The sequence below is a fragment of the Brachyhypopomus gauderio genome, chromosome 19 (assembly GCF_052324685.1).
Source record: "Brachyhypopomus gauderio isolate BG-103 chromosome 19, BGAUD_0.2, whole genome shotgun sequence".
NCBI classification, from domain to species: Eukaryota; Metazoa; Chordata; class Actinopteri; order Gymnotiformes; family Hypopomidae; genus Brachyhypopomus; species Brachyhypopomus gauderio.
This window is the reverse complement of record NC_135229.1, coordinates 11331325-11358442: the sequence shown is the minus strand read 5'-3', so window position 1 is coordinate 11358442 and position 27118 is coordinate 11331325. Positions and strand designations below refer to the sequence as shown.

The following is a 27118-nucleotide window of genomic DNA, read 5'->3' as shown; positions in this document are numbered from 1 at the left end:
ATCAAATTCTGTCGGCTTTGCTGCCGGTGGTGTATGTGGATGTGGATATTTTCCTGTGTTCACCAGAGGGTGTTATTTGTAACCGCTTTTAACAGTCAAATGCAAAAACATTTTGTGCATGGGCATTTATTGACATAAAGAATCAATGCTCAAACATGGGACGATGGGGTCATGTTGACCATTTGTCGCACATTAACCAAACGGTACTAAAGCAGCATCATGAGAGATGGCGGAAGTGTGTATGTGACTGGTCCAGTGTTCGCCAGCTATGAGAATGGAGGCTAAAGGTGGACCAGTCCAAGCTCAGCTTGCGGAAAGCCTTATAAACGGAGCTGTTTGGTTTTGGGTCATGGCCAGATAAAAAAAAGTGCCTCAGGGGTCCACACTGGGTCCAGTAAAAAAAAAATCAGGATCTGGCTGGAAGCGGCCGACACTGGCTCCATCGCCTGGACTATCTCCACTGACTCTGGTCAAGATTAGACTGGATTTGATAAACCTTGTTATCTGTTTCAAGATTTAAATGTCTGCCATGCTGTAAATCTGGGTTGTAAATCTGGGTTTTAACAGCCGTGCAGTGTAGCCCCTCAGCTCAAGTTGGAACAGTTCATATGTGTTTTAGCTTCTGCTTACTTTCTAGGGTCCACTTATTAGTGCCTTTCTAGGCCTTAAATACAGCACGGTGGCAACATCCTGTCTGAATCAGGCTTCTGAATACATGCAAGCCATTTATAGTGCATCATGGTATTGTAGAGGCTGCTTCCAACCAATAGAAATTTTACTTTTTAGATCCTGTAACAGTGGTGCAGTGTCATGGGTGGCCTGTAGGGCGGCACCAAAGAGGCTTGCAGCAGCATGAAGGGGAGGATGTAGGTCTATGAAGATGCCACACATGGGGATGCTGAGGACATCTTCAGATCCAATCACAGTGTGCCCTGTGGCCTGCTGGAAAAGCACTTGAGATTAAACCCCAGGAGGAACGGGGGGATAGAGGGGGGTGGGGGGGGGTAGGGGGAGGAGCAGGAGGTGACAGCCCATCATTTCGTCTCCCTGTCTGCTGTCTGTCATTACAGCCCACTGCAGACTTAATGACATTTTCACTTCCAGGTTGAGGCAACACTGCTCCTGTGAGAGGGGACAAACCCACCATCTAGATCACACGAGTATCTTAGGGGAGGCAGAGTGAGTGTGGGGGAGTGAGTGTGGGGGAGAGAGTGTGAGTGAGTGTGGGGGAGTGAGTGTGGGGGTTTCAGTGTGAGTGAGTCAGTGTTGGGGACTCAGTGTTGGGGAGTCAATGTTGGAGAGTCAGTGTGGGGGTTTCAGTGTGAGTGAGTCAGTGCAGCAGAGTCAGTGTGGGGGTATCAGTGCAGCAGAGTCAGTGTGGGGGTATCAGTGCAGAGTCAGTGTGGGGGTATCAGTGCAGCAGAGTCAGTGTGGGGGTATCAGTGCAGCAGAGTCAGTGTGGGGGTATCAGTGCAGAGTCAGTGTGGGGGTATCAGTGCAGAGTCAGTGTGGGGGTATCAGTGCAGCAGAGTCAGTGTGGGGGTATCAGTGCAGCAGAGTCAGTGTGGGGGTATCAGTGCAGAGTCAGTGTGGAAGGGAAAGACTGGAAGAAATAAAAAACTGAGCAGGAGGTGATTTTGGTCATCGGTTGGCCAGTCGCAGAAGAGCTTTCCTTGAATAATGTAAGATTGTATTAGCAGATTACAAAATATTGATGATGGTAGAAGGCCACTTTCAGCAGGCCTCACAGCAGCACGTCCGTGTCCCCACCCAACATCATGAAACATTAATATCTTCTCTAACGAGCCCGTGTTGATGAATCAGATGTTTGTTGGTTAGTTCTTACAGTTGCTGCAGCAACAGTTTTGATAAAGAAAGACTACAGAAGCAGGACAGAAGAACAATGGAGTTAATGTAGGATTTGACAACAGCAACAGCAAAGAAAAAAAAGCTGTCCTCCAATCGAATGGAGGGAGCGCAGTGGATGGGAGAAGACAGCCACAGGTACGTTGGTCCACGCTGTGTGGGCCGTCTGTTAGAGCTGAGGATGGAGACAGTCCTCTCCTCTGCTGTCTGCTGAGAGAGAGAGAGAGAGAGAGAGAGAGAGAGATGGAGACAGACAGAGAGATACAGGCTGAGATGTGAGAGGAGAGGTTGAGAGAGATGACAAAAGTGTGGTGCATGGAAGATGAAGAGATGGGGAGGAGAAAAATGCAGATATTTCTCTCTCTCTCTCTCTCTCTCTCTCTCTCTCTCTCTCTCTCTCTCACTATTTCTTCAACCTCTGTGCACATGACCACATCATACAGGCAAACAATCCTTCACCATTTCTGGAACTTATAGATTTAAATATCACTAAGTTGTATCAGCGGGATTATTTCTAAATGCTTGTAATTCATAGTCTGAGAATCCTGAAATATTCTGTATGACATTCACCAATGCTGCTTTTGGCCAGGCTGGGTGGGATAAACTCATTTTTGTTTGGTATTGTATTTCTGTTTGTTACATTTGCCAGTCTGAATAACTCCTGTTAACAGGTGGCTGCACAGACAGGGAGGGTTACAACAAAAATAGGAATGTTAATGTCAAACTAGAGCCACCTTCAATTTAAAAAGAACAAACCTTGTTGACATACTTACAAAATAGTTCGCTTTCAGGATACTGTGTTTGTAATGTGATGCTTAAATGACTCTTAAGAGCATGTCTTTAGTTCTGGAGACGAGTTTTGGTGAGGAGTTTTGGAGAGGATCTGGTACAGGGGTTTGTCCTGAACTCTCTCCATTACCATAGAGAGACTCACTCACTCATTGAGTCTATCCTTGTGGAGGGTAAGCAGGTGAAATGAGTGGTGAGACACTTTAATCTTTTTTATGAAGTGGAAGCTGTTTCTCCAATGCTTTTTAAACTGCAGTCAGAGGCAACTGTGAGAATATGGTGCAGCACTCCACAGCATGGCGGGTTTGGCTGGGACGGTGGGGCCCGTCATGGAGCAGAGACTCCAGGGAGGATACGCTCTCAGAAGCCAGAGGATCCAGGTTGGTTAGTAGATGAATGAGTCATGGGACAGTCTGGCCTGCAGGGATGCTCTGGGCAAAGTCTGCGCAGGGACGAGGTCCTGGAGGGCGGCATCCTGCTGGGAAGAAGTCCCGCCCCCTCCCTGCCAGAGGTTCTACAGCCCTGACGGGGCAGGAATGCAGACACTATGTCGTCTTAAGGACCAGAAGACACTTCCTGCACAGCTGTGCACAGGACGATGGGATTGTGCATTTTGTGCATCGTTCACTTGAAAAACGCATTTAGTCTGAAAGTGCTTATTTGGATAATAGGAAACATATTTACCAAATATTGAATGCACTATTATTAAAATAAATTGGTGTCATGTAATCCATTCTCAGGGCCTCCTTTCAAGTGATATTCTTGTTTGTTGGGTATAGACCAAACATACATGACATGCCCAAGGTCTCTGAAACCCTACCCAACATTCCATTGCCCGGTGTTAAAATATGAGTGATCTGTACATGGAGGAACTGACAGCAGACAGGCCTGAAGTAACAGGAATCTCTCCTCTATCTATCCCCTATCTCTCCACTATCTCTCCTTAGCATGTAAGATAAGTTGGTCTGTTTGCCAAGCTAATTCACTACATTTACATTTACATATACGGCATTTAGCAGATGCTCTTATCCAGAGCGACTTACAAAGTGCTTTGCATCTGATCACAGAATACATCCTAGGTAATAGTATGGATAGGCTAGAATTCAAGATACTCTTGAGTCAGACTACTACTAAACTACAGGAGTCAATGTCATTACCTAGTGTTTTCCAAGTTAAACGTTTACTATGAAGCACAAATAACCATAGACAGACAGGTGAGTCTTCAGTCTACGCTTGAAGACATCAATAGACTCTGCATTCCTAGCAGCTAATGGAAGATCGTTCCACCATCTTGGAGCCAGGAAGGAGAATAGTCTGGAGCTTTGTCTTCCATGAGACTTTAAGCATGGAGTTTCGAGTCAAGCCAAGCTTGAGGTTCTGAGTGTTAGCTGTACATATTGGCTTTTTACCATGGACATCATGTAGGGAGGGGCCAGTCCATTTTTGGACTGTTTCGTAAGCAAGCATCAAAGTTTTATATCTGATGCGTGCCGCTACTGGAAGCCAGTGAAGAGAGTGTAGCAGAGGAGTCACTAAGCTCACCATTAACATCGCAAACTCCAGGAATGCATCCTGTCCATCAAACACAGTGAACCACGGCATCCATCAAACTTGGAATATATCAATCCATCAGAAATACTCACCCTCCCTCCAGGTCTACCAGAGTAGGTCATTGCAGCCAGAGTAGGTCGTTGCAGTTCTCACATGAACAATTTCTAGTTCAGGAGGTTTTTAGTTTTTCATTGCATTGTTTCTTATCTATTTTCAAGTTTTAAAAGTTTTAGATACTTTTTACTAGCACATTTTGTTTGTTATATATGTCTCCCTAACAGCCCCGTCGACAGGGGGGGACAACCAGGTCTGTTGTCCCGGGCCCCAGGGCCAGGGGGGCCATCAACAAGCCCAGCAATTTATTTTTTATTTAAAGTCTATCATTTTAAATAATCTTGAAATCTTTCATTAATATAAAATTCTGTCCTCAAAATAAGCTCAATGGCTAAAATATATATGTTTTTTACCAATCTGCATATTTTCCATTAAGTGCATACACCCCCGCCTCCCACTGAAAAATGGTTTGATCCAGCACAGACTGTAGCCGGCTGGTACCCGTCCATCAGCGGGAAATACAGTGGTGGATAGTTAAAGTAAACAAATCAGAAATCTGGAGCGCAGAAAAGAAAGGAAAAACATTTACCTGACGAATTTAATGTTGCATTGTGTTCCAGGTTTGAAAAGTGCTGGAATTTAGGCTAAAGTACTTGAAAATGCTTGAAATTGTAACTGCTTCGTTTCACAACAAATAGCTGTCTGACTGAACAGTTCTCTTGTATTACATTAACAAATACGAGCCTCTTGTAATTCCAGGACGAAACATGAGAGAACGTGAAGACGTTAAGATTGGGCGTTTTGAAAATAAACCATTAAATAATGTGATAAAAAAGCGAATTATTTCGATTCATTTCGAATATATGTATAAATATTTAACTTAATTAAGTTTAACGTGCTGGGAAATATTGAAATGGACCTTGAAAGTGACGTACAAGTGCTTTAATTCCACCTTGTAAAGGTGTATGAACCCTGCAAACACGACTTTGTCCATCGCGCTGAAGCACGGCGCGCGCGCGAAGTTACAAAATTCGAGAGGTGCACGACCTCGCGAATCGACAGCGCGCGAGGCCCTCGCGCACGGGCGGAGCCACAACGATTACGTCATTTTCGCCGCGCGGCCCCTCGTCAATGCTCTAGTACAGGAGTGCTCATTACGTCGGTGTCGGTCGATCGCGAAGGAATGTGCGTAGATCGCGTCACATAAAATAGTAGTAGATGAATCGCACATCTGCACTGACGGTTGTATTTTGATTGACATTCACGGTAGCCAATCTGCAATCCACTCAACAAATTACGTTCGCCACCCCCCCCCTCCCCCCCGCTCAACAAATTACGTTCGCCACCCCCCCCCCCCCCGCTCAACAAATTACGTTCGCCGCCACCCCGGTAGATCTTTCTGACTTGGTCATCTTATAAGTAGCTCGCAGGCTGAAAACTGTGGGCACCCCTGCTCTAGTATAAACCAGTCAGCTGTCAGAAACAGCTTTGATGTGTGGCTATATTATATACTATATGATTATAAGGATTGTCTGCTACAGACAAAATTCAAATGACGTAAGCCGGGGGGCACATGAGACTTTCTTGTCCCGGGCCCCAGCAAGACTGTCAACGGGCCTGCTCCCTAACCTGAAAGTGCCGTGCTGGGTGTCATAGAGACTAACGTCACGGTGGAGAGGATTCTTGGAGTTCTGTGAAGCAATCTCACCCGCTCATCTAACTGCAATTCTCAGTAAAGTTCAGCATAGCTTGTAATGCAGAAAAGGTTTCATGCAGATTGTTTTCCTTTAAAAGGCCTGTTATATGAGTCATCCTCACTTCCGTCCTTCATCCTTTGTGCTGACAGCTCTAATGGACCTAAGTCACTCTGCTTATCTTTGAGGTGCAATTGTTATCAGCTTGTCTGTCAGAGGTCAGGATAGATCTGTCCATACTCTGACTTCTCTCTGCGGGCTAGGGGACACTCACACGCAGATCGTTCGGCTCTCAGCCCAGTAGAAGTGCCAGCCCATTTTGGCAAGACCCGTTAGTTCCCAGGAACTGATACTGTCGCTACCAGTGTGAGTAAGATTTGTCTTGTCCTTTAGCTGCTGAATTTCCACAATAAATCTTAAAATAATCTGGTAAACGTAATCATAAAGTAATCGGGTAAACGTAATCTGATTTCATTAAACCCGCCCTATGGAACACGCTCTGTGAACATCCCTCTCAGTTTCTCGGTCGTCTGCTCGTCAGCCTGGCACGGGTGTGATTGAATAACAGGCTGCTAATCACTTGACCTGCTGTGCTAATCAATGGCGAGTGCTGGCGTAAGGACCCGCGGTCTGTGGCTCTTCGCCGGCTCCAGACGGGCAGGCCAACGTTTAGTTCAGTCTGCCTGTGCTGTTCAGAGCTGAAATCAGAGACGATTTAGTTTAGGTGATGTCAAGGTGAGCGACTCGGAGCATTCCCTAATGGGGAAAAGTGGGAAAATTAATTAAAAAAAGATCTGTCGATTGAGTAACGAATCCGTAGGTAGTTTTATTACGTACTGGAACGTCACAGTTGGTTTGAAGATCCTGGAAAGGTGCGTTTTAACCTTAAGTGATTATGCTAATTAGATGGTTATGTTTCTCAGGGCAAGGACTCGGAGGAGGAAGAGGAAGTGGCCGTTGGCATGGAGAAGGGCTTCATGGACGAGTTCTTTGAGCAGGTATGATCTTGGTTTTTCTAATGCTTTCAAACTTGGACCACGCTGGTTTAATCCCATGATAATTTAGAGCCATGGTAACCCATTTGAATCCCATCTCCAGCACATTAACAACTCTGAGGATCCCATCTGAGACACACACATGCACACACACACACGCACATGTTCGTGCTGTTGGATCAGTGTATGGTTCTTTCATCTGCGTCCTCGAGGCGGAAGTGACATCACACTGGGGGCGGTCCTCCACGAGCCTCTTCTGCCTCTGCGGCCCTGCTCTCCGCCTCCTGCGGTGGGTTTAAGTGCTCTGGCGAGGAGCTTCTAAACGGAAGCACAAAGCACGCTCTGCTGTCATCCGCTCTCCGCGCCTTAAAACGCACAAAAACATCACTCGCCAGTCTGAAAAATCACCACAGCGTTCTGTGCTGATCCCGCCAGCTGTTTGAAAGGGTAACGGTTTCTGAAACATGCCGCCAATTCTCATCTTCAGTGATGTCTGAAAAATAACTTTGAAAATTTTTCATCCTCCTGCTGTTTTTTTTTTACTGAATTCTCCCACAGTAGCCATTCATATTTGCCCAAGAATATATACCAGACATAACAGCACTTATTCCATAATTTATACAATTGCCAGCCACCTTATCAGACAACCTACCACTTAAGAGCACCCACTGGCTAGGTTATGAGGTACAGTGTTTTTACTGGTGTATTTTATCGGTCCATCTATTTATGATGTCGGTCACCTCTCCATTCTACACTAGTCAGTTTCCACAGTTTCACCATTCCCGCGATGACCAAAGAAGTGGCATGGCCGTGGGTGATGAACTAGATGAAGTTTGGCGGGTACAGCAGCGTTACTGATTTTACACACGTCCATGTCAATGTCGCTGAATTGAGAGTGGTCCACTACCAGTTAAAGATCCTACCAGTGTTCTTCTACAATTAGTCTTCTACTAATTGGTCATAAACATGTGATCCAGAGATATTGTAGTGACCCCTCTAAACTGAGCTAGCCATGCAGGTGATACAATACCATATTTCAATACTGCTGTATGTGGTATATCCCTAGATACCTCCTATATCCATGTATTAACAGGTGTGGAGCAACTGTTGTTCAAAGCACACCAGATATTTAAACTTTCATTTTTACCATTTTAACACTTACTCAAAGTACGTCAGGGAGGCACATTTGTAATGGTTTGAAATGTAACAATGTTTGCATTATTTATATTGTTCTACTGTATTGCATTTTATCATATATATATATATATATTCCCTCTACTCTGCTATATTGAGAGCAGGAATTTGCTCAGTAAAAGATTTTGAGGGATATTGCAGTCCAGACTGGCAAAGTATTGAAAAGCTCTGGTTTTGTCTGTAGGTATGTGCGTCTATATGGGGCAGGTCTTACTCCACGGGTCGTGTGGACCTGCAGGTCTGTTAGTGTTTCTAACCAGCATTTAGGTATGCATTGTTTCACCGAGAGACACCATGTTGAATTTCAAGAGTTTAGCTCTTTGAGCAAAAGGTTAGCACTGTGTAGAATTTCCCATTATAATGTGACATTATAAAAAAGTAAATGGTAGATCTGGAGAATTGTTATTCAGTTTAAAATATGGGAAAGTGTTTCACGTTAAGTTGATGTGGCCTGTGTCTCTTCTGTTCTGTATAAAGGAACAAGGAAATGAGTTACCCTTCATTCTGACTTCTTCTACAACCAGTAAAATTGTCAGTCCTTTAACGGTACGTCTACCCTTACGAAGGGCCTTCAAAGGAACGGGTTATGAATCTGAGATAAGTGTGATTGTGGCAGTGCCTGAATGTGGCTCACCGTATATAGCTGTTTTTATTTCCACCGAATATGAGTTTGGCTGGCGCTAATCCTTGTGCATATTATAAGTAAATATATATATTCTGTCTTCTCAGAAACCGTCCAAGGTTTGGTGAGTCTGAGGTGAGAGCCAACAACCTTCATGCATAAAGCCTTTGCAGTGTGTGAGGTATATTGGGTATATGGGGGTATGAGGTATATGGGGGATATGAGGTATATGGGGGTATGAGGTGTATGGGGTATATGAGGATATGAGGTATATGGGGGTATGAGGTATATGGGGTATATGGGGATATGAGGAATATGGGGGTATGAGGTATATGGGGTATATGGGGATATGAGGTATATGGGGGTATGAGGTGTATGGGGTATATGGGGATATGAGGTATATGGGGGTATGAGGTGTATGGGGTATATGGGGATATGAGGTATATGGGGGTATGAGGTATATGGGGATATGAGGTATATGGGGGTATGAGGTGTATGGGTTATGAGGGCATATGAAGTATATGAGGTATATGGGGGTATGAGGTGTATGAGGGCTATGATGATGTCTATGAGGTACATGGGGTATGAGGTCTATGAGGTATATGGGATATGAGGCATTTGAGGTATATGAGGTATATGAGGCATATGAGGTATATGGGATATGAGGTATATGGGATATGATGTGTATGAGGTTCATGGGGGTATGATGTTTATGAGGTATATCGAGGTATGAGAGCTAACCTCTGTACTTTGACCTCAAAGGTCATGTCTCGGTGCTCAGACGCCGTCTGCCGCTCCTGCTCTGCTGGAGGAGCTAATCGCGCCGTCATGTTAGCACCTATTTTGAGAAACCCAAACTCACTCTCACATCTGAGCTCTTACATCACAGCTTGTCTTGGTTTCTCTGCTCAGGTGGAATCACCTGCCCAGGTCAAACACAGCTGGCTGCTGCGTGTTTGTTAAGGTACTAAACCCTTTTCCCATTTACCTGATTCAGTGGAGCCCCCGCACATCTGAGCCATCACCACTTCCTAGGGGACCTGTGGACCATGGCGTATCTTTAATTACTGACTATCATTATGGGTACAGAAAATCTTCAGAGGCTGAGCACCAATCAGAGAGGGGCTGATCCAGTTCATTAGCATATATGACTCATTTGGATGTCATATTAAAAACAAATTAGCTTCTTTCATCACAGACATTGAGGTCTCATTTCACTTCTGTAGTTTGACACTACAACTCGAGGACTGGTGTTAAGAACAGGTGAAAGATAACGAGTCCTAATTAGCATATGCAAATTAAATGCCCTTCCAACCCTGCCCAAAGGTGTGGTTTAATGATAGAAGGCCACTTAAACAGCAACACTGTCAGCAATGACGGTGGTCTGGCATTATTACATGCTGCTGCTAGAGTCAGTACAGCGCCACCTACTGGCTGTGTGGAACCACTCCAGCTTTGTGTCTGTTGGTTCATTTTACATGCAGCAGGATCCATGATCTAAGAACTGATTTTACTTTGACGTCATCAGTTGGGTCAGAACTGGGGGAATGGGTCTCCGATGATGATTATCTTAAGAGTGTTTTTAATGGGGACAGTTGAACATGGATGCTTATAACATGGGTACCTTTTATTTAATATCTTAGATGTGGAAAAAAAGCACCAACATCTATATTGTATATTTCTGACTCTGATGTGAGATATTTGATGAAGAGAGAAAGCGGAGACGTGAGTCTGAACTTTGAGGTTCAGGAGGTTGAGGAAGAGAGGAAGAGGAGGAACTGAAACTGAAAGAACTGACCAGGTCATACTGGTTATTTTCCACTTCAACACCATGTCAACTACATGGGAGGTGTCAACACAAACATGTTATTGAGAATAGTTACATGTGTCCACAAGACACACACATATACACACACTTGTTTGCCTTGAGGTGTTGGGTGGAACAGGGAATGGGTGGAGTGATGGACATGGGGCCGACAGACGTAGCTCACTACTGCACTCAACTACTGCACTCAACTACTGCACTCAACTACTGCACTCAACCACTGCACTCAACCACTGCACTCAACCACTGCACTCAACCACTGCCCTCAACTACAGCACTCAACTACAGCACTCAACTACAGCACTCAACTACAGCACTCAACTACAGCACTCAACTACAGCACTCAACTACAGCACTCAACTACTGCACTCAACTACTGCACTCAACTACTGCACTCAACTACAGCACTCAACTACTGCACTCACTTGCAGAGGTCAGCATGTTCACAATGCATTTGTCTCCGTGTTGTTGCATTTCAAAATGTCATGGTCCTGTGGTGGGGAACTGAGCTTGTGACTAGAAGGTCGTGGGTTCGATTCCCAGGCCTGAGGACATGACTGAGGTGCCCTTGAGCAAGGCACCTAACCCCAACTGCTCCCTGGGTGCTGGGCTAGGGCTGCCCACCGCTCTGGGCACGTGTGATCCACAGCCCCCTAGTAATCACTAGTGTGTGTTCTAACTGCACAGATGGGTAAATGCGGAGGACAAATTTCGATTGCGATGAAAAAAAATAACAATTGACAAATATGGCACATTTCATTTCATTTCATTTCATGTGCAGATCAATTGGTCAAAGCCTGTATTTATACCCAAGTTCCCATGTAGACCAATGCCTCATCTGCAGTGAAGTCTTACTGCAGCATCCTAATCAAAGTAAAACATAATGAAACCTGAACAATATTAAAACCACATGCACAATATAAATATTCCTACACAACAGCCATAAAAATCAATACACATACCCATATACCCCGCATTACACATACCCATATGCCCAGAATTACATATACCCATATACCCCAATACCCAGAATTACACACAGCCCTAGACACAGAATTACATATACCCAGAATAACACATATCCCTATACCCAGAATTACATATACCCAGAATTGCACATACCCCTATACCCAGAATTACACATACCCCATTACCCAGAATTACATATACCCCGAATTACACATACCCCAATACCCAGAATTACACATACCCCTATACCCAGAATTACATATACCCAGAATTACACATACCCCTATACCCAGAGTTACACATACCCAGAATTACACACAGCCCTAGACACAGAATTATATATACCCAGAATTACACATACCCAGAATTACACACACCCTTAAGGTTGAGTTCTGCACACTCTTTCACAGCAGCAGTGTCTGTCCTTGAGTCAATAGCCTCTTCAATAAAAGAACCTGTTGGATAGGAGGTGTGGGAGACACACACACACACACACACATACACACACACACACACACACACACACACACACACACACACACACACACAAATTTGAAGCTGCCACATTATTGAGCATTCATTGCTCTTTTGTGAGAGTATTGTGGGTGGTGGGTGCTGGTGTTATAGTCATAGAGGAGGAAGCAGTGAGTGTGAGTGTGTGTGCATCACTGGAGGTCAAACAGTGCAATTAAACTCCCCTCTCACTCAGGAACTCTTCTGTAATTAAGGACTCGGGGGCACATTTGACAGGGCGGCAGACAGCAGACAGACTAGACCAGCCTTTTGTCCTTGAATGAAACTTTCTCTCCTCCCTCACTCCTCCATCTCTCTTTCCTAAGCTCTCCCTCTCTCTCTCCCTCGATCACACACACACACACACACACACACACACACACACACACACACACACACACACACACTTACTTTTAAATACAAAAATCATTTATTTTAATGAGTTAGAGAAAGAGGTCAGAGTGAATAGGTGGGAGAGATCAGACAGCAAGATTGTTTTTCTCTGTTGAGGCTGTCACTAATTAATGTTTTGTTTACATTTCATGTCACAGAAAAAGTCTTGCAGAAGTTACAGTGGTTGAAGAATTAGACAGTTTGACAGCCTTCAAACAATAAGACACATTACTTTTGTCAGCAAAAGATGGCACTCCTTTCCCGTGGCTGTGGTGGGTTATAATGTGGTAATGAAGGAGCCACCACTTTGATCACTGCTCAGTTCTGCCTCTGGGATGACACAATGTTTCTGTAGTCATTTGCTCTGTAATAATGAGACATGTCCCTTCTGTATCAATGGGTCGTGTGAGGCTGGGTGCAAGTGTGCAGTCTAATACGGTTTATTAAAATAACAACTGCAAACGTGACAACAATAACATCAAACAATGATAGACCAAATAAAGCAGCAGACAGGAAACCAACACCGGCCACAAGAAACACTAATGCGTTAAGCAGAGAGGTCATGGAGTAACTAAGAAAGCGTTGTTAATGCTACTAACATAGCATTGTTACTTTATGTTGCCAATATTGCCTATTGTGATTTATAACCCAATCGGCATTTGTCCTCCACATTTACCCATCTGTGCAGTGAGAACACACACATTCAGGGTTGCCAACTCTCACGCACTGAGCGTGAGACACACGCATTTGACCGTTTTCACATGCTCTCACGCCACACTTCCGATATCTCACGCCGGAAAAAAAAAAAACTAGTTTATTTACCTCTGATCCACACAATGAGTTACTAGTTCGCTCTGGCGCCTACAACCGGCGATCGATAGATCGCGATATAACACTTAATTTGTGTCCATTTTACGTTCGCCCCCCCCGGTCAACAACTTACATTCGCCACCCCCCCCCCCCCCCCACCGGCATCAACAACTTACATTCGCCACCCCCCCCCCCCCCACCGGCATCAACAACTTACATTCGCCACCCCCCCCCCCCACCCCCCCCACCGGCATCAACAACTTACATTCGCCACCCCCCCCCCCACCCCCCCCACCGGCATCAACAACTTACATTCGCCACCCCCCCCCCCCCACCCCCCCCACCGGCATCAACAACTTACATTCGCCACCCCCCCCCCCCCACCCCCCCCACCGGCATCAACAACTTACATTCGCCACCCCCCCCCCCCCCCCCCCCCCCCCGTCGACAATTTACACTTGCCACCTCCTCCAGGTTCAAATCTCACTCCTAGCGATCTTCAAAATTTGGCAACCCTGCACACTAGTGATCACTAGGGGGCTGTGGTGCACACACACACACACTAGTGATCACTAGGGGGCTGTGGTGTACACACACACACACTAGTGATCACTAGGGGGCTGTGGTGCACACATGCCCAGAGCGGCGGGCAGCCCTAGCCCCAGCACCCAGGGAGCAGTTGGAGTTAATTGCCTTGCTCAGGGGCACTTCAATCATGGTCAAGGGAATCAAACTCATGACCCTCCAGTCACAAGATCAGTTCCCTTGCCACCAGACCATCACTGGCCCGGCCTTGCAGGGCAAAAAAAAAATCTAACAAGTTAGCAGACTCACAAGATACCAGGAGCACACAAAGCCTGACAACCAGGAAGACACAACGCAGGGTTTAAATGCCTGAACTAACAAGGACATAAACTCAACACAGGTGAGAACAGTAACGATGGCTGGAGAAATAAACAATGGGGTGTGATCACTGAATCCAAAACAACACATGGAAGACAAAAACATGATTGACAGGTAGGGAGGGGCAAATCGTGACACTTTCATTCTCTAGTGTTGCAGTGCGGAGATTTGATCGCTTAATTGTTGGTCAACTGTCATTTTTGTGACTATAAAACCTGGACTAGATTTGGATTTGAGGAGTTGGACTGAGTAAATGAGTTATAATGGATACTGCTGCCTCTACCTCTCATGTTTTCTGTGTTCATAATAGCTGCGTGTGCAGATGAGATCAGGTGGAGAATGGCTGAAACGATGAAGACCGTTCCACCATCATCATCTCCAGCTCAGTTTAAGGCTGTTCTTCACCCTAGTCTAAACAGGATCAGATATTAGATGGTCACACTGAGTATGTCCATTCTGTGTATGTGTAGAGATTTGAACATTTCACTTCACATTGTTCTTATTACAGGTGACCATTAATGTCTAATGATCAATGTGACTGTGCTGAACAACCAAAATATATATTTTTTCAAACACATGAATACTTCACCATCCTGGGTGAGTTTTCTACATGTATGAGAAAAGGTGTCCTGTGACATTTGGAGAATGTTTACTTCCAAGAATGGAAAATCCACGTCGGTATCATTCAACAACAAGTAGTAATGCCTGTTCTGCAGCGATTAATAATGCCTTGATTTACAGGCTCCTGGTACTTGTAGGCTTGAGTTTTGGATTATATTTCCTAATGAGGCGATATCATATAAGCCTAATGAGACCAGCTGTGGTTGTAAATGCTTCGAGATTCAGTGATCACAATATTGCCTCTCAATGATCTATGTTTCACAAATATAATTATATTAATACAGTAGTAATCAACTCATAGCATTAGCAAGCAGCCATCTTAAATGTAGGGGATGATCGTGCGGGCACTATGTCAGGTCACTTCACTCCATCTTCTTTTCCATCTATTTTCCTGATCGTGTAGCTTCTTCTTCTCGTTCTCCTGTTTCCTCATTTCTCCTGAAGTGCCTCTGAACTGTCCCTCGACTGCAGTGAGTGTGGGCGAACACCGCCACGATCACCACCTCCTGCTGTTCTGATCAGAAGTCAGGAGCCCTCTCTGAGCAGCGAGGCATTCCTGCGTCTGAGGGCCTCGGGTTCGCTAACGCCGCGTAGCGCAGTGGCTGCCGACCGCTTCCGCCACGACCTGCGCCTGTTGACAACGCAGCGTGAGTCACCATGGCAATTTGGCTATTACTCCGTCGCGCCTTTCAGTCTGTAGCCGTCTCCACCTCCCGCCAACATTACCGTAAATGCCTTTGATAGCCTTCAGGTAAGCTACGCGTTATGGCTCGGCTGAGCGGAGTGGTAGTTCGAGAGGGACGATGGAGGATGATGTGTGTGTCAGTAAGGGGAGGTCTGCGGAGGTCAGACCACGTCTGAGATGCCGGGCGAAGACGCGGAGGAGAGAAACGGACCTCGCAGAACGCGGTTGAAGCCCATCGTCACGCCCGGCGATGCCTCAAAGACTGCCAGGTGGTTAAAAAAGGCAGCTCTCTCCTGAAGCCTCCTGAGATCACGCTAACGCTGTGGGTGTGGATTAACTCTCATCGAGCAAGTGCTTATTTAATCAGACCCTGCAGGAAGCACAAAGAGATGTGGTCGAGACAATCGAGACGGAGTCGAGATGATCGAGGCAGGATCAAGACGATCGATGAAGAGGACTGCTGCGTGTGTTTGAACGAGGATGAATAGGAGCTTGAGGAAGAGGAGGAGGTGAAAATCCACAGATGAGGGGTAGCCATTATACCAAGGCTCACAAACACCTAAGTAATGTATCTGTGAAGTATTTCAGTGTAAACCCGTATGACTGAAAATGTTTGTGACAATAAAACACTTATAAACTGTCCCTATAAAACACAATAAAACTGCCCTTTTAAACAAGTTCTTATTTGTGCCATATTTCAAGAGCATTTCCCCATTGTTGTAATTCTCTCCTCTACAATAATAAACTCAGCAGTCTACCAAGGGACAATGTGTGCACACACTTTCCTTTAATTTGCAGGAGCAAATATACTGGAGTCTTAGGAAGACGTGCCGGAAAACTTTGTTGATATTACCAGTCAATCTTTTAAATCAGTTAATCTCTAAAGTTCGTCACTGACCTGCCTCTGTACAATTTCTGATTTTTACAAAAGTATCGACCAAAATAAATGTGGGATTTGTGGAGGCCAAAGGGCTATAGAAACACTCCATCTTGCTCAGAACAAATGCTGTGTGTATGCGTGTGTGTGTGTGTGTGTATGCGCGTGTGTGTGTGTGAGTGAGTGCGTGAATGTGCACCTGATATCTCAAACTCATTGACTTAATGGCCTGTAAAATACATGTGCATGCTGGTGGTATTCAGGGCTACGGTGGCCTGGTGCTTGATAAACTTACAAAGCTCCCAGTGGAAACGAGCCAATTATGAGTGTATTAAACATGCAGATGAGGTGCACAGGCTATTAAGGAGATAATGAGTCATTTTGGATGGAGGATAGAAATTAGACTATACAGGATTTAGTGCGGGTTTGAGAGGTGTAGGTCTGTAATTTTAAGCAATTGACTTAACAATCTTGAGGTTATCCTGTGGATGATGTAATCAAAGACAACAAAGAAAACAGCAAATTAAAGTTAAACAAGTTAAACAAGTGTAGGAATTTCACTGTTCTCTTAAAAAAGGTATTTAGGCCCATAAATATGGTGAGTGTGCCACAGAATCTCAGTCCACAAGGAACCACTCAGATGGGCCTTTTAGACGTTTCAGGGTCATTCGGTAGAAAACTGAAAGAATCGAAGACAATGAAGGTAAGACCTAGCGAATGGAAAACCTCATTTAGTCGCTGTAGTGTTTCCAACCCAATACAAGCCCCACTGCCTTGAAATTTGAGGAACCCAGTTGCTAGGAGATGAATGAAAGGTCCATCCATTTTAGCTTGCTTCTTTTCTGAGTTTTGTATGTTAATGATCTGCAAGTTGAAATGATTGATGAAGAGTTTCCACCAAACCTCCTTCATCTTTTACCATCACATAGGGAGAAGTTTAAACTGAATTCAGATGTACGCAGTCGGTAAGGTGCCTTTGTTCTCAAATAAGAAGACCACCAAGTTATTCTTTGACCATTTGTTTATTTAACATTTGCTGATTTTTAAAAATAGAGCGACAATTTTTAAAATTTAATGCCAGGAGTCCATGATGCGTCTCATGCTCATGAACCTTGTGCTACCTGTTCCCATCATCTCCCTGAAGTTCCTGTACTCTCCAGGACCGAAGTACCACATCTTGCCCCTGTAGTGGGGATGCTCGTACATGAGCCAGTGGCCGTCCATCACGTGACAGGACCCGCAGCCGCCGGACCAGTGGTAGCGATCTGTGAAGGACTCGCAGTCATCCGTCACCTCCATCATCTGGCCCGTGAAGTTCTCCTTGTCGTAGACCCTCATTCTGTAGTTCCCCCTGTACTGTTTGGGGAGAGAACCGTGCACATCAGTGAGGCGCCGACGCTGTTGTGACGAGTCCCCGTAGGACCCGGAGGACGTTGCTTTACGGTGACGTCGGAGCGGAAGGTCCTACCACGGGGATCATGCGGCAGGACCTGGGCCAGCTGCTCCACCCCCACAGGCCCATGCAGTCTGCGTACTCGCCCCTCCTGAGGAAGTGCCGGCCGCCCGTGTAGTCGCTGCGGTCGTAGACCATCCAGCAGCCGCTCTCCACCCTGCAGGAGTGGCAGCGGCTCAGGAAGGGGGACGTGTCGGGGCAGTCGCCGCTCCACTCGTGGGAGCGGCCCGAGAAGTTCCTGTCCTCGTAGAACACGATCTGTTTTGGGGGACGAAGAAGGAAGTCCACACGCAGAAACAAACCGAGCAAGATTGTAACAACGAGATTAAACAAAAGCACAATGGAGAAACAAGCTTCGATCGACGACACCTACCTTGCCCATGGTTGCGATGAGAGGTTACCCCGTACCCTGGAACACCAGCTGCTGAACGGACACTCTGATCTGCACAACCCTCGCATTTATACTTGACCAGAGCCACAGAATATAGGCGTCCTATTGTGAAACCCCCTGACTAAGCAGTGTGGCACAAAGGCTCGTGAAAAGCTGAGGGCTTTTCCCTATGTGGCATCTCTAGCCAAATACAATAGGTCCCACAGGCCGGACCATGTAGGTCAGATGTGTTGTTCGGGCCTTTTGGTCTCCTGTGCACACCATACGCCAACACAGTTAGGTTTGGTTGATGCTGTGGATTTGGCTTCATGTAAATAGCTTTTATGTGTCCTCAAAATTTCTATAATATTTCAGTATTGCCTGAAGGCATTTATAATATTATCCTATTCACTCACTACAAGCATGGTAAAATGATGCCACCTTTCTGGAGTGTATCTTCATGAACTTTTACAAGACCCAGTGTGAAAAGGCCGTCCTGGTCCTTTCCTACGAAGCAGATATTACATGTCATGGGCTTTTAGTTGAAAATGACCCTCCAGATGTAGTGAACTCTGCAACGTGTTCCTATTTCTGAATAGAGCACTTTAAAGTGAAGTTTTTCCAGTCATTCTGCCTATGCAGACAAGGTGCTTTCAAACTTCAAACTCAAATGAGAACCATGTGAGTGGAAGGCCCTCATTTGGGGTTTTGGGTTGGTTTTTTAGGTGTGTTTTTTGGTTGAGTTTGGCTACCTTAGCAGTCTGTTGGGGGCAAGCTGAACTTTCCGCACCAGTGACCCATGAGGCCCCGTGCGTGTCTGAGCGCGTGCCATGCCAGCCTGTTGCTGGGCATCATGGGCGTCCAGCCGTTCATCACAGTCCTTTGTCTGCGACGACACGTTTCACAGTCCTGCAGATCGGGACTACGGGAGGCGGAGCTAATTATGAAACTGGAAGCTGGGGTTGTTGGACCAGTATAGTGATGCTGGGAGCTCTAGTCTCATTTCTTTTACTCCTGCTCTCCCGTATTGAGGAGAAAACCTCATGAATATTGTACCTTTTTTTTTTGTTTAGTTTCAAACGAAATCAACTTGGGTTACTTTGTGACGGGTTGTGGCTCAGAGTCGCTTGGGACCGCACTGCGCTGTGACCACCACATAGAAATCCCATAAAGGAAGAGACGTTCATGCACGTTCATGTTTGTGCACCTTCTAACCCACATGAACTGGAGGGTCAGGTTCTTCATCACTGTGGCTTTAATGGCTGCTGGTGCCCTTGTTATAGCTGCTGAGTGGCTTTTGTATTGGTCGTCCCAGACATCTTTTTTCTCATCCATTCTTATTGCATTGCTATGCTCCACACATCTATTCCCCTGAGCTGTATGTGTACGTCCTCAAATTAATGCTTTCTTCTCCTATTCCTTATTCCTGTTTTCTCAGAAGCTTCTAAAAATCTGACAATGACGGGTATTACTGTCTGCTCTGAAATGCACACACAGACACACACATGCATGTCTGCACACACACACACACACACACACACATGCTTTTGGCAAAATCTCACTTTCTCTTGCATCAAAGTGAATTTATAGATGCAGAATGAGAGTGTTTCCTCTTTCATGGCTTCAGTCTGGTGCAGGTGAGTGGGCTGATTTCAGACGCAGTGAGATTTAGACGCTCAAACTCTTGACAGGAGAGAATTAGACAAGGAGGCAATCAACAGGACAAGAGGAGCTTGAGACAAGTTTGTTTGGACTTGTATTGGAAAAAATATCTTTCTCTTATGGCATCTTACAATTAATAACAACTCACAGATTCAAAGGAATGACCTTAAGATAGCAGTCTCATAACAGTGACAGCAGTCAAGAGTTTTGAGCGACATTATCTCTCTCCCTCTCTCTCCCTCTCCCTCTCCCTCTCTCTCTCCCTCTCCCTCTCTCTCCCTCTCCCTCTCTCTCTCTCAGGTGGAGGAGATCCGTGGCTTTATTGACTCACTGGCGGAGAAGGTGGAGGAGGTGAAGAGGAAGCACAGTGCCATCCTCGCCTCACCCAACCCAGATGAGAGTAAGACAGCACAGACCTTCCTACTATATCAGACCAAAGTAATCGATGACAGAGCAAGCATACCAGTGCCTCCCAGTATTTCTGCAAGGACACTGTCTCAGTCCTGCAGTCCTTATTAAAAGTTTTCTTAATTTTGCTTTCTTTTGACTGCTTGTCTTTTCTTTCTTGTCTGTCCTCCTCTCTCTCTCTCTCTCTCTTTCACTCTCACTCTCTCTCACTCTCACTCTCTCTCTCTCTCTCTCTCTCTCTTCTCTCTCTCTCTCTCTCTCTCTCTCTCACACACACACACACACACACACACACACACAGACACACACACACACACACACACACACACACACACAAGCTTTGTCTCTGTCTCCCTCTGCACAATACCTGACTCCCATGGGCTCCCATTAGTCAACAAGCAGCTTCCAGCCAGCCTCCATTGCTCTGTGGCTATCATTGATTGGTTCCACAGACTGCTCACTCACCCAATCCCCCACCCATTCACCCAATCACCCCGCCCACTCACCCAATCAACTCGCCCACTCACCCAATCACCCCGCCCACTCACCCAATCACCTCGCCCACTCACCCAATCACCCCGCCCACTCACCCAATCACCCCCACCCTGCCCCCACCCCTCTGCTCACCTGCCTGGTCTGGCCCCTATCGATCGTCTTTTTCACTCCCACCTCTCACCTCCCCCATTTCCTCCCTGTTCTTCTGTCTTGTCTGGTGTTGAGATTCGAGTGGAGGGGTGAGGATGGAGGTGGAGGTGGAGGTGGTGGTGGTGGTGGTGGTGGTGGTGGTGGGGGGGGGGGGGCTGGGGTCTGTCTGGGGGCCTTTCCTGCTCCCCAGTGGTGGCAGTCCCGTGAACGGCATGTCACCAGTAAAATGTCAGTGCAATTAATTATGCGCAGATGGAATTCATTACACAGCAATGTCCTGCAGCGTGGAACCGTATCAAGGAACGTGTCATCTGCTCTGAGGTGTGTGTGTGTGTGTGTGTGTGTGTGTGTGTGTGTGAACTTGCAAAAGGTTCCCTCTTGTTTTTCTGTTGCAATTCCTCGTTTTTTGGCTTTCATTTTGTTTATATTAATGGTATTCGTTCATTTTCAATTTCTAATTGATGGTGCAGGAACTCTAAAGGTCAAAAGGTCAGTATGGACACATAAATACAGCAGCCAGTTTCAGGATTTCTTGTTTTTTTTTCTCGTTAATTCCTCCTTGAGACTCATGGAGGAAATTCCATGGTGAGAGGGGTGAGAGGGAAGACCTTGTGTCTGCTAAATGAACATTTCTCAAACCCCTCACACTTATGGAAGTTTTGTTTATTTTGTTTTTTTTATAGATATTTTTTTGCTTCTGGATTAGGCATAATTTCCATGTCATACCGTATCCTCACGTCATAACCCTGATCTGGGATGCATGATATTGCACATTTGTGTTGTGGATGCACACAGATACTTTTCTCACCTGCGTTTCTCCCTTTCCGGCACGGAGAATGCCTAAAATTGTGTATACGACTCATACACACATGGTCAATGCCTCCTCTTCACACCACACATTTAACATCTCTTCACACCACACACACACACACACACACACACACACACACACACACACACACACACAACACCTTCTCTTCATAACACATGTGCACACACGTTCAACACCTCTTCACACCACACACACACACACATACACACACACACACACACACACACTCATTCTACATCTCCTCTCCCCTCCACATGCACGTACATTCTCTCTCTCATCTCTATCTCACTCATTCTCTCACACTATCTCTCTTTCTTTCCCACACACACACACACACACACACACACACACGCTCAAAAACACATTATCTCTCCATACAAATTTTCTGTATGATGGGCATATTAAACGCCACTGGTAAATAAAATGTTTTCATCATATCTATGATTCCCCCCCCCCGATTTGCTACAACCATGCTGTCTTCTCTCTCTCTCTCTGTCACTCACTCTCTCTCTCTCTCTCTCTCTCTCTCTGTTGCTTTCTTTCATTCATTTAACTCATATCACATAGCTAGCAGTAGTAATGAAAGTAGTAAAGTATTTCTGAAACACAAATGCGAATCATCAGTGCAGTAAAGTGTAAGACTCAAGATTCTGCACCAGAAGTCGGAGTTGTGCCAGACGCCTGGCTGTTTAATGACAGGCCTTCCATTTCCCTACAGTGTCACAACCTGGTGAGTCTGGAGGTTCAGAGTACCTCTCCACTACACAGCATGTTGGTACAATTATGGGGTTCAAACTGTTCCATCTCCCCTCATTCCCAGACCGGATTTTTGCAGCTACCCACCTGTTGAGAAGCTGATTGCGCCTAGTTTAATTCTTTTAGTAATTTTACCTCTGTGTGCATTAGTCATGTTGAATTATGTTGGAGAAAGCTGCTGACCTGTTAAATCCTCCCATGAAACACATTAAAGAGCATAAGAATATTTTTTTCTGTGTTTAGTGTTTAGTAAATCAAAGATTAAAATGACTCTTTTGCTACTTTGTATTCTGTATACACCAGGATATATTGGCTTTGGCCATTGGTGTAATAATAATAATATTTGTAAACATTCATCCTCTATTGACTCCAGGGTTATTATTGAAATACTGTTAATTATTCAGTAATGAATTTGAAGCCGCTAAGAAAAGGCAGCACAGTTAGAAGAGAGGGGACAGAGAGAGGGGAAGGAGAGAGAGAGTATATGTGTGTTGATGTGTGTGTGGTGAGTCCTTCATGGCATCTTCCCCTCTCGATGTGCGTCTTTGAATATCAACATTTTAGTCCAAGGTCTGATGGACTAATATGGGACACACAGACCATAAATGAGCCAGCATTCATTAGCCACACCCCTGTTCTTGACAACATCATTAAGACAGTCATCATTTCCCAGCAGGCTTTGGAAGGTCATTCCGCTCTCTTGTGACTTACTAAGGCGTGGTTCCCAGTTGGTTCCCAGATGAATTTTCGCCCCATTATGTGTGGTTTTGGCCCTTTGCCTGTCTTTGATTTCTTGATTGTGACTGTGGTTACCATGCTGGACTGCAGTATAGATCTTGCTGTGTGTTCTGGCCCATGGCCTCACCCCACACAGGCACCCTACACGCTTGGCCTCTCCGCAACTCCATGAAGCAGCCAGAGAGCAGTCAGCCATCAACCCCAGTCACTCTCACGACAGCGTCGTTCCAAACCCAAATGTGGTTTCTCGTGAAAAGGAGACATGGGACGCAAAGACTGAGGTGTGTGGAGAAAAAAAACGAGAAGGGGAGATAGACAGAGAAAGAATGAGAGAGAGAGAGAGAGACAAGGTTGTGTTACTGTCATGGCTAGCTGGTGCTGGAGGCTCTCAGCCTCTCGGTGATGCGGGGATAGCGTGTTGGTATGTTGTGATGGCGTGTTGTGTTGGCGTGTCGGGCCCATCGGCACTCTGCACTCTGCTGTGTCGCTGCACACGGGTTGTTCTGCTGGGAGAATCTTTGACAGAACAGACCATGACCATGTCAGCATGTGCAGGACGAGTTGTATTAAAGACAAAAAATACCATGATGTGTCATGATTGTACAGGGAAAAGCTGTCGGTGAACAGTAAATGTGCCATATTTGTCAATTGTGATTTTCACCCCAATCAAAATTTGTCCTTCGCATTTATGGTTCATGTGGAGACGTCTCCCCACGCCATTCCCTTTAGCTGACCTCATTGCGGTGTTAACCGCCAAATGCTATCTTTTCTCCGCTGCCATATCCAGAAACTCGCCTTTTCTGCCTCTTCCGCCAACTCCTTGGTTGCCCTCTTCAGGCTTGCTCCAGTCATTCTAGCAGCGTGGAGGTGGGGGGGTGAGGGGGGGGGGCTGCAGACGTTCTTGCCAAAGAGGCCAGTGTCTGAGAAACAGCTAGGCAGTCCCAACCCCTTCCTGATGTACCTGTTTGAGATGCTGTCCAGCTTGCTGGTCATGGATGACAGGATTTCTCCTTCTTTCAGAGGCCACATCACTCAATGGAGGAGAGTTACCTGGTAGCACCACACCTTCAGCTTCCCCGGAAGTTGGCTACTCTCGATCCTGGCAAGGCCCTCTCCTGTTTCTGTACCCTCCTCCCCATCTGCCTGTCCTATAACTCTGGGGTATACTCTCTCCCGAGACTTCGGATGGGCTGTTCTGCTAGGAGTGGGATCTTTTCTTCTCCTGCTGTGAAGACAGTTCTGTCGTCCCTCACCCCTTTCCTGATTGAGAGGCTCCTAGACATGGCTGCCTTGATCTTCACCCTCGCCCAGGCTATCAATTCATCAAATAGCTTAAGGAGTTGTGCTGTACAGGGAGCAGTTTGTAAGATGCTTGTTACATCATCCATGTGCCCTCTGAGCGCAAGGAGTCTTCCGCCTGTTGGGGATTTTAGGCCTCTGGCTACCTGACTTGCTCCAGTGAGTAATACTTCAAATGCCACCACAAAGAGAATGGTTGATATGGAGGAGCCCATGGCAATTACGACCTCCAGTTGCTGCCATCCCGTCATGATGTCCTCTGCTGTGAAGCACATGTGGAAATTGGCGAAATACTTGGCAATGATGTCTCCGATGCATCCAGGGACGTGGAAGAACTCCTGAGCAAACTTATGTGGTACTGAGCCATAGGCATTTGCCAAGTCTAGCCATACCACGTGTAGGTTACCCTTCTCCCTTTTGGCATGCTGTATTTGCTCCCATATCACAGATGCATGCTCAACAAAACCAGAAAAGCCTGGCAGCCCGCCTTTCTGACAGCCTGTGTTGATGTAGTGGTTTTCGCGGCGGAAGCCGACCATCCTTCTGGACAGGACTGAGAAAAAGATTTTCCCCTCCACGCTCTGCAAGGCAATTGGCCTAAACTGGCTGATGTTGGTGGAATCTTGTACCTTGGGGCTGAAAATCCCAACTGTCTCTTGCCACTCTCCTGGGATGGATTGCTTCTTCCACACAGTGCGCAAGAGCTTCCACAAGATCTTTAATACCTGTGGACAGTTCTTGTACATCTTGTAAGTCAGCCCGTTTGGTCCTGGAGCTGAGGCTGACCTTGCTCTTCTGATGACCTCTTCAACCTCACTCAGGCTGGGTGGGGAAGTGTCAAACAGTTTCTTTGGGGAGTCTGGATATGGTATGTAGCCTGGCAAGCCAAGAGCTATATTTTTGGTAAAGTCTGTGTACTGGCCCTTGATGTACTGTTCTAGCTCCTCTTTCGAGATGACAAGTTTTCCACTTCGCTTCTCGTCCAGCAGCTGACGTGCATAATGGAAGGGATCTTTGAAGAAATCTTTTCTTGCCTTCTCCTTCCGTCTCCAGCACCTCCTGAGTCTCTCTGCCCGATGTAGCTTGGCAAGCCTTTGCTTGAGGTCGTCCCATAGTGCCTTAAGGCCTTCCGTTTCCTCCGGGGCTGCTTTCCTCCACCTTTTTTGTAGCTGACCCCTATTGGCTATGAGCTCCTCTATGTATCTCTCCCTCCATCCTTTCTGTCTCTGGGCTGTGGCTCTCCTGGTCCCACGCACTGCAAATCTCTCTTTGCACTCCTCATAGCTGATCTTACTCAGCAAGGCCAGATTCTGCTCAACTGTTCCTCGCAGGGAGTGCTCCAGCACTTCTTTCAAGTCTGCGCCACTCATCTTGGTCTTTTGTCCATGGCCACTTGATTTTTGTGCGCCTTTCTGGATGTTTGCGCAAGCTCACTGGTGTGGCTCTTGGGGGACATTGAGAGCATCCTTCTCAGGCTGCTTCCATCTCCTCTCTTACATTCGCTGAGGTTACCCTCTCAGCACTGCTGGGACCTGCTGCACTGTTGTTTGTTATCTGGCTTCAGGTCCCTTCCGTCTCACCTGCCAAAGCAGTGCGGTCATGCTATTTGGGAGTCCTCCCACACAAGTGTCTAACGTAAACTACACTAACCTGTCCGGGAGTGTTTTATATATTAACTGTAATGACTAAACTAAACAAATCAGGGTGTGTTTTAGGTGCTTATGAATTTTGATGTGGTGTTTCAGTGTCTTTGATTAGTTTTCCACATTCTTCACACGTTGTGTCCTTCCGTTTTGTCCAGGGATTTAAACTCCATATAGCCAAAGGCTCCACTTGCGGTACTCCAGCCGTAGCCATGGCAACCTTGTTTGTATACATTTAACACTTCACTTCGATTTCCTGCTCACAATAAACGATAAAAAGAAAAAGAGAAAAGTAACCAAAATTGTCCAAAATAACTGAAACAAAATTTATGAAAAATGGCACAAAAAAAGTCCAGCGCCTGGACTGACTTATTGTTCACAAGTTATTTTGGATGAGAGTCATTAGGGACTAGTTTCAGGTCAAGTCTGAAGTCTTTTTGTAGGTGACTTAAGTGCGACTCCGAGTCAGATCGATCACTTGAGTGGCCATTGAGTGGGTGTGTTTGAGCAGTGCATGTTTGAGCAGTGTGTCGCAGTCACATTATTTATATATTTTGCTGATGGTTACATGTCTGTTGGAATGATTTAACACCACATCAAAACATTTTTGGACAGTTTAGGGACCACCTTAATAATTATGTCGAACCACAACAACTAGGGGTCCATCTTTTACTTGTTTTATAAAATCTCTGCATGTCCTGCTCACTGTGGTGTGTGTCTTCCTCCCTCTTCCAGTGTTCTGTACCAATATCGAAGCTGAGAAGAGCACTTCCATCTCCTGGAAGGGATTCGCACATAATTTTTCTGTGGCTGTGTGACCCTCATGACCTGTGTGACCCTCATGACCTGTGTGAGATTTCTTGAGACCTTCTTCCACAGTCTACATACGGTTTATCTTCTGGCAGTCAGTTTAATACCTTATTAAGAAGCCTTTAAATGCACATGAATCTT

The 27118-nt window shown here is 45.9% G+C and overlaps 2 protein-coding genes across 7 annotated transcripts in view; one reads left to right on the top strand and one right to left on the bottom strand.

The window, feature by feature from the left end:
• stx1a (syntaxin 1A (brain)) overlaps positions 1-27118 on the top strand; it is a 69291-nt gene that overhangs the window by 3115 nt on the left and 39058 nt on the right. For all 6 annotated transcript variants that reach the window (XM_076981262.1, XM_076981264.1, XM_076981261.1 and 3 more), the window contains exons 2-3: positions 6878-6952; positions 20147-20246. In XM_076981262.1, the coding sequence (XP_076837377.1) occupies positions 6878-6952; positions 20147-20246 (175 nt within the window). The remainder of the gene's footprint in view (positions 1-6877; positions 6953-20146; positions 20247-27118) is intronic.
• LOC143482758 (gamma-crystallin M2-like) lies at positions 17433-18205 on the bottom strand. The gene is made up of 3 exons (XM_076981267.1): positions 18188-18205; positions 17830-18072; positions 17433-17717 (listed from the first exon to the last, which is right to left on the bottom strand). Exons 1-3 carry the CDS (start codon positions 18194-18196, stop codon positions 17433-17435), a joined length of 537 nt encoding a protein of 178 aa, XP_076837382.1. The 5' UTR covers positions 18197-18205.

Coding starts and splice junctions, on each gene's coding strand:
- LOC143482758 (XM_076981267.1), bottom strand. Junction 17,718..17,829: donor CCTGCCGCATGATCCCCGTG/GTAGGACCTTCC, acceptor CTCCCCAAACAG/TACAGGGGGAACTACAGAAT.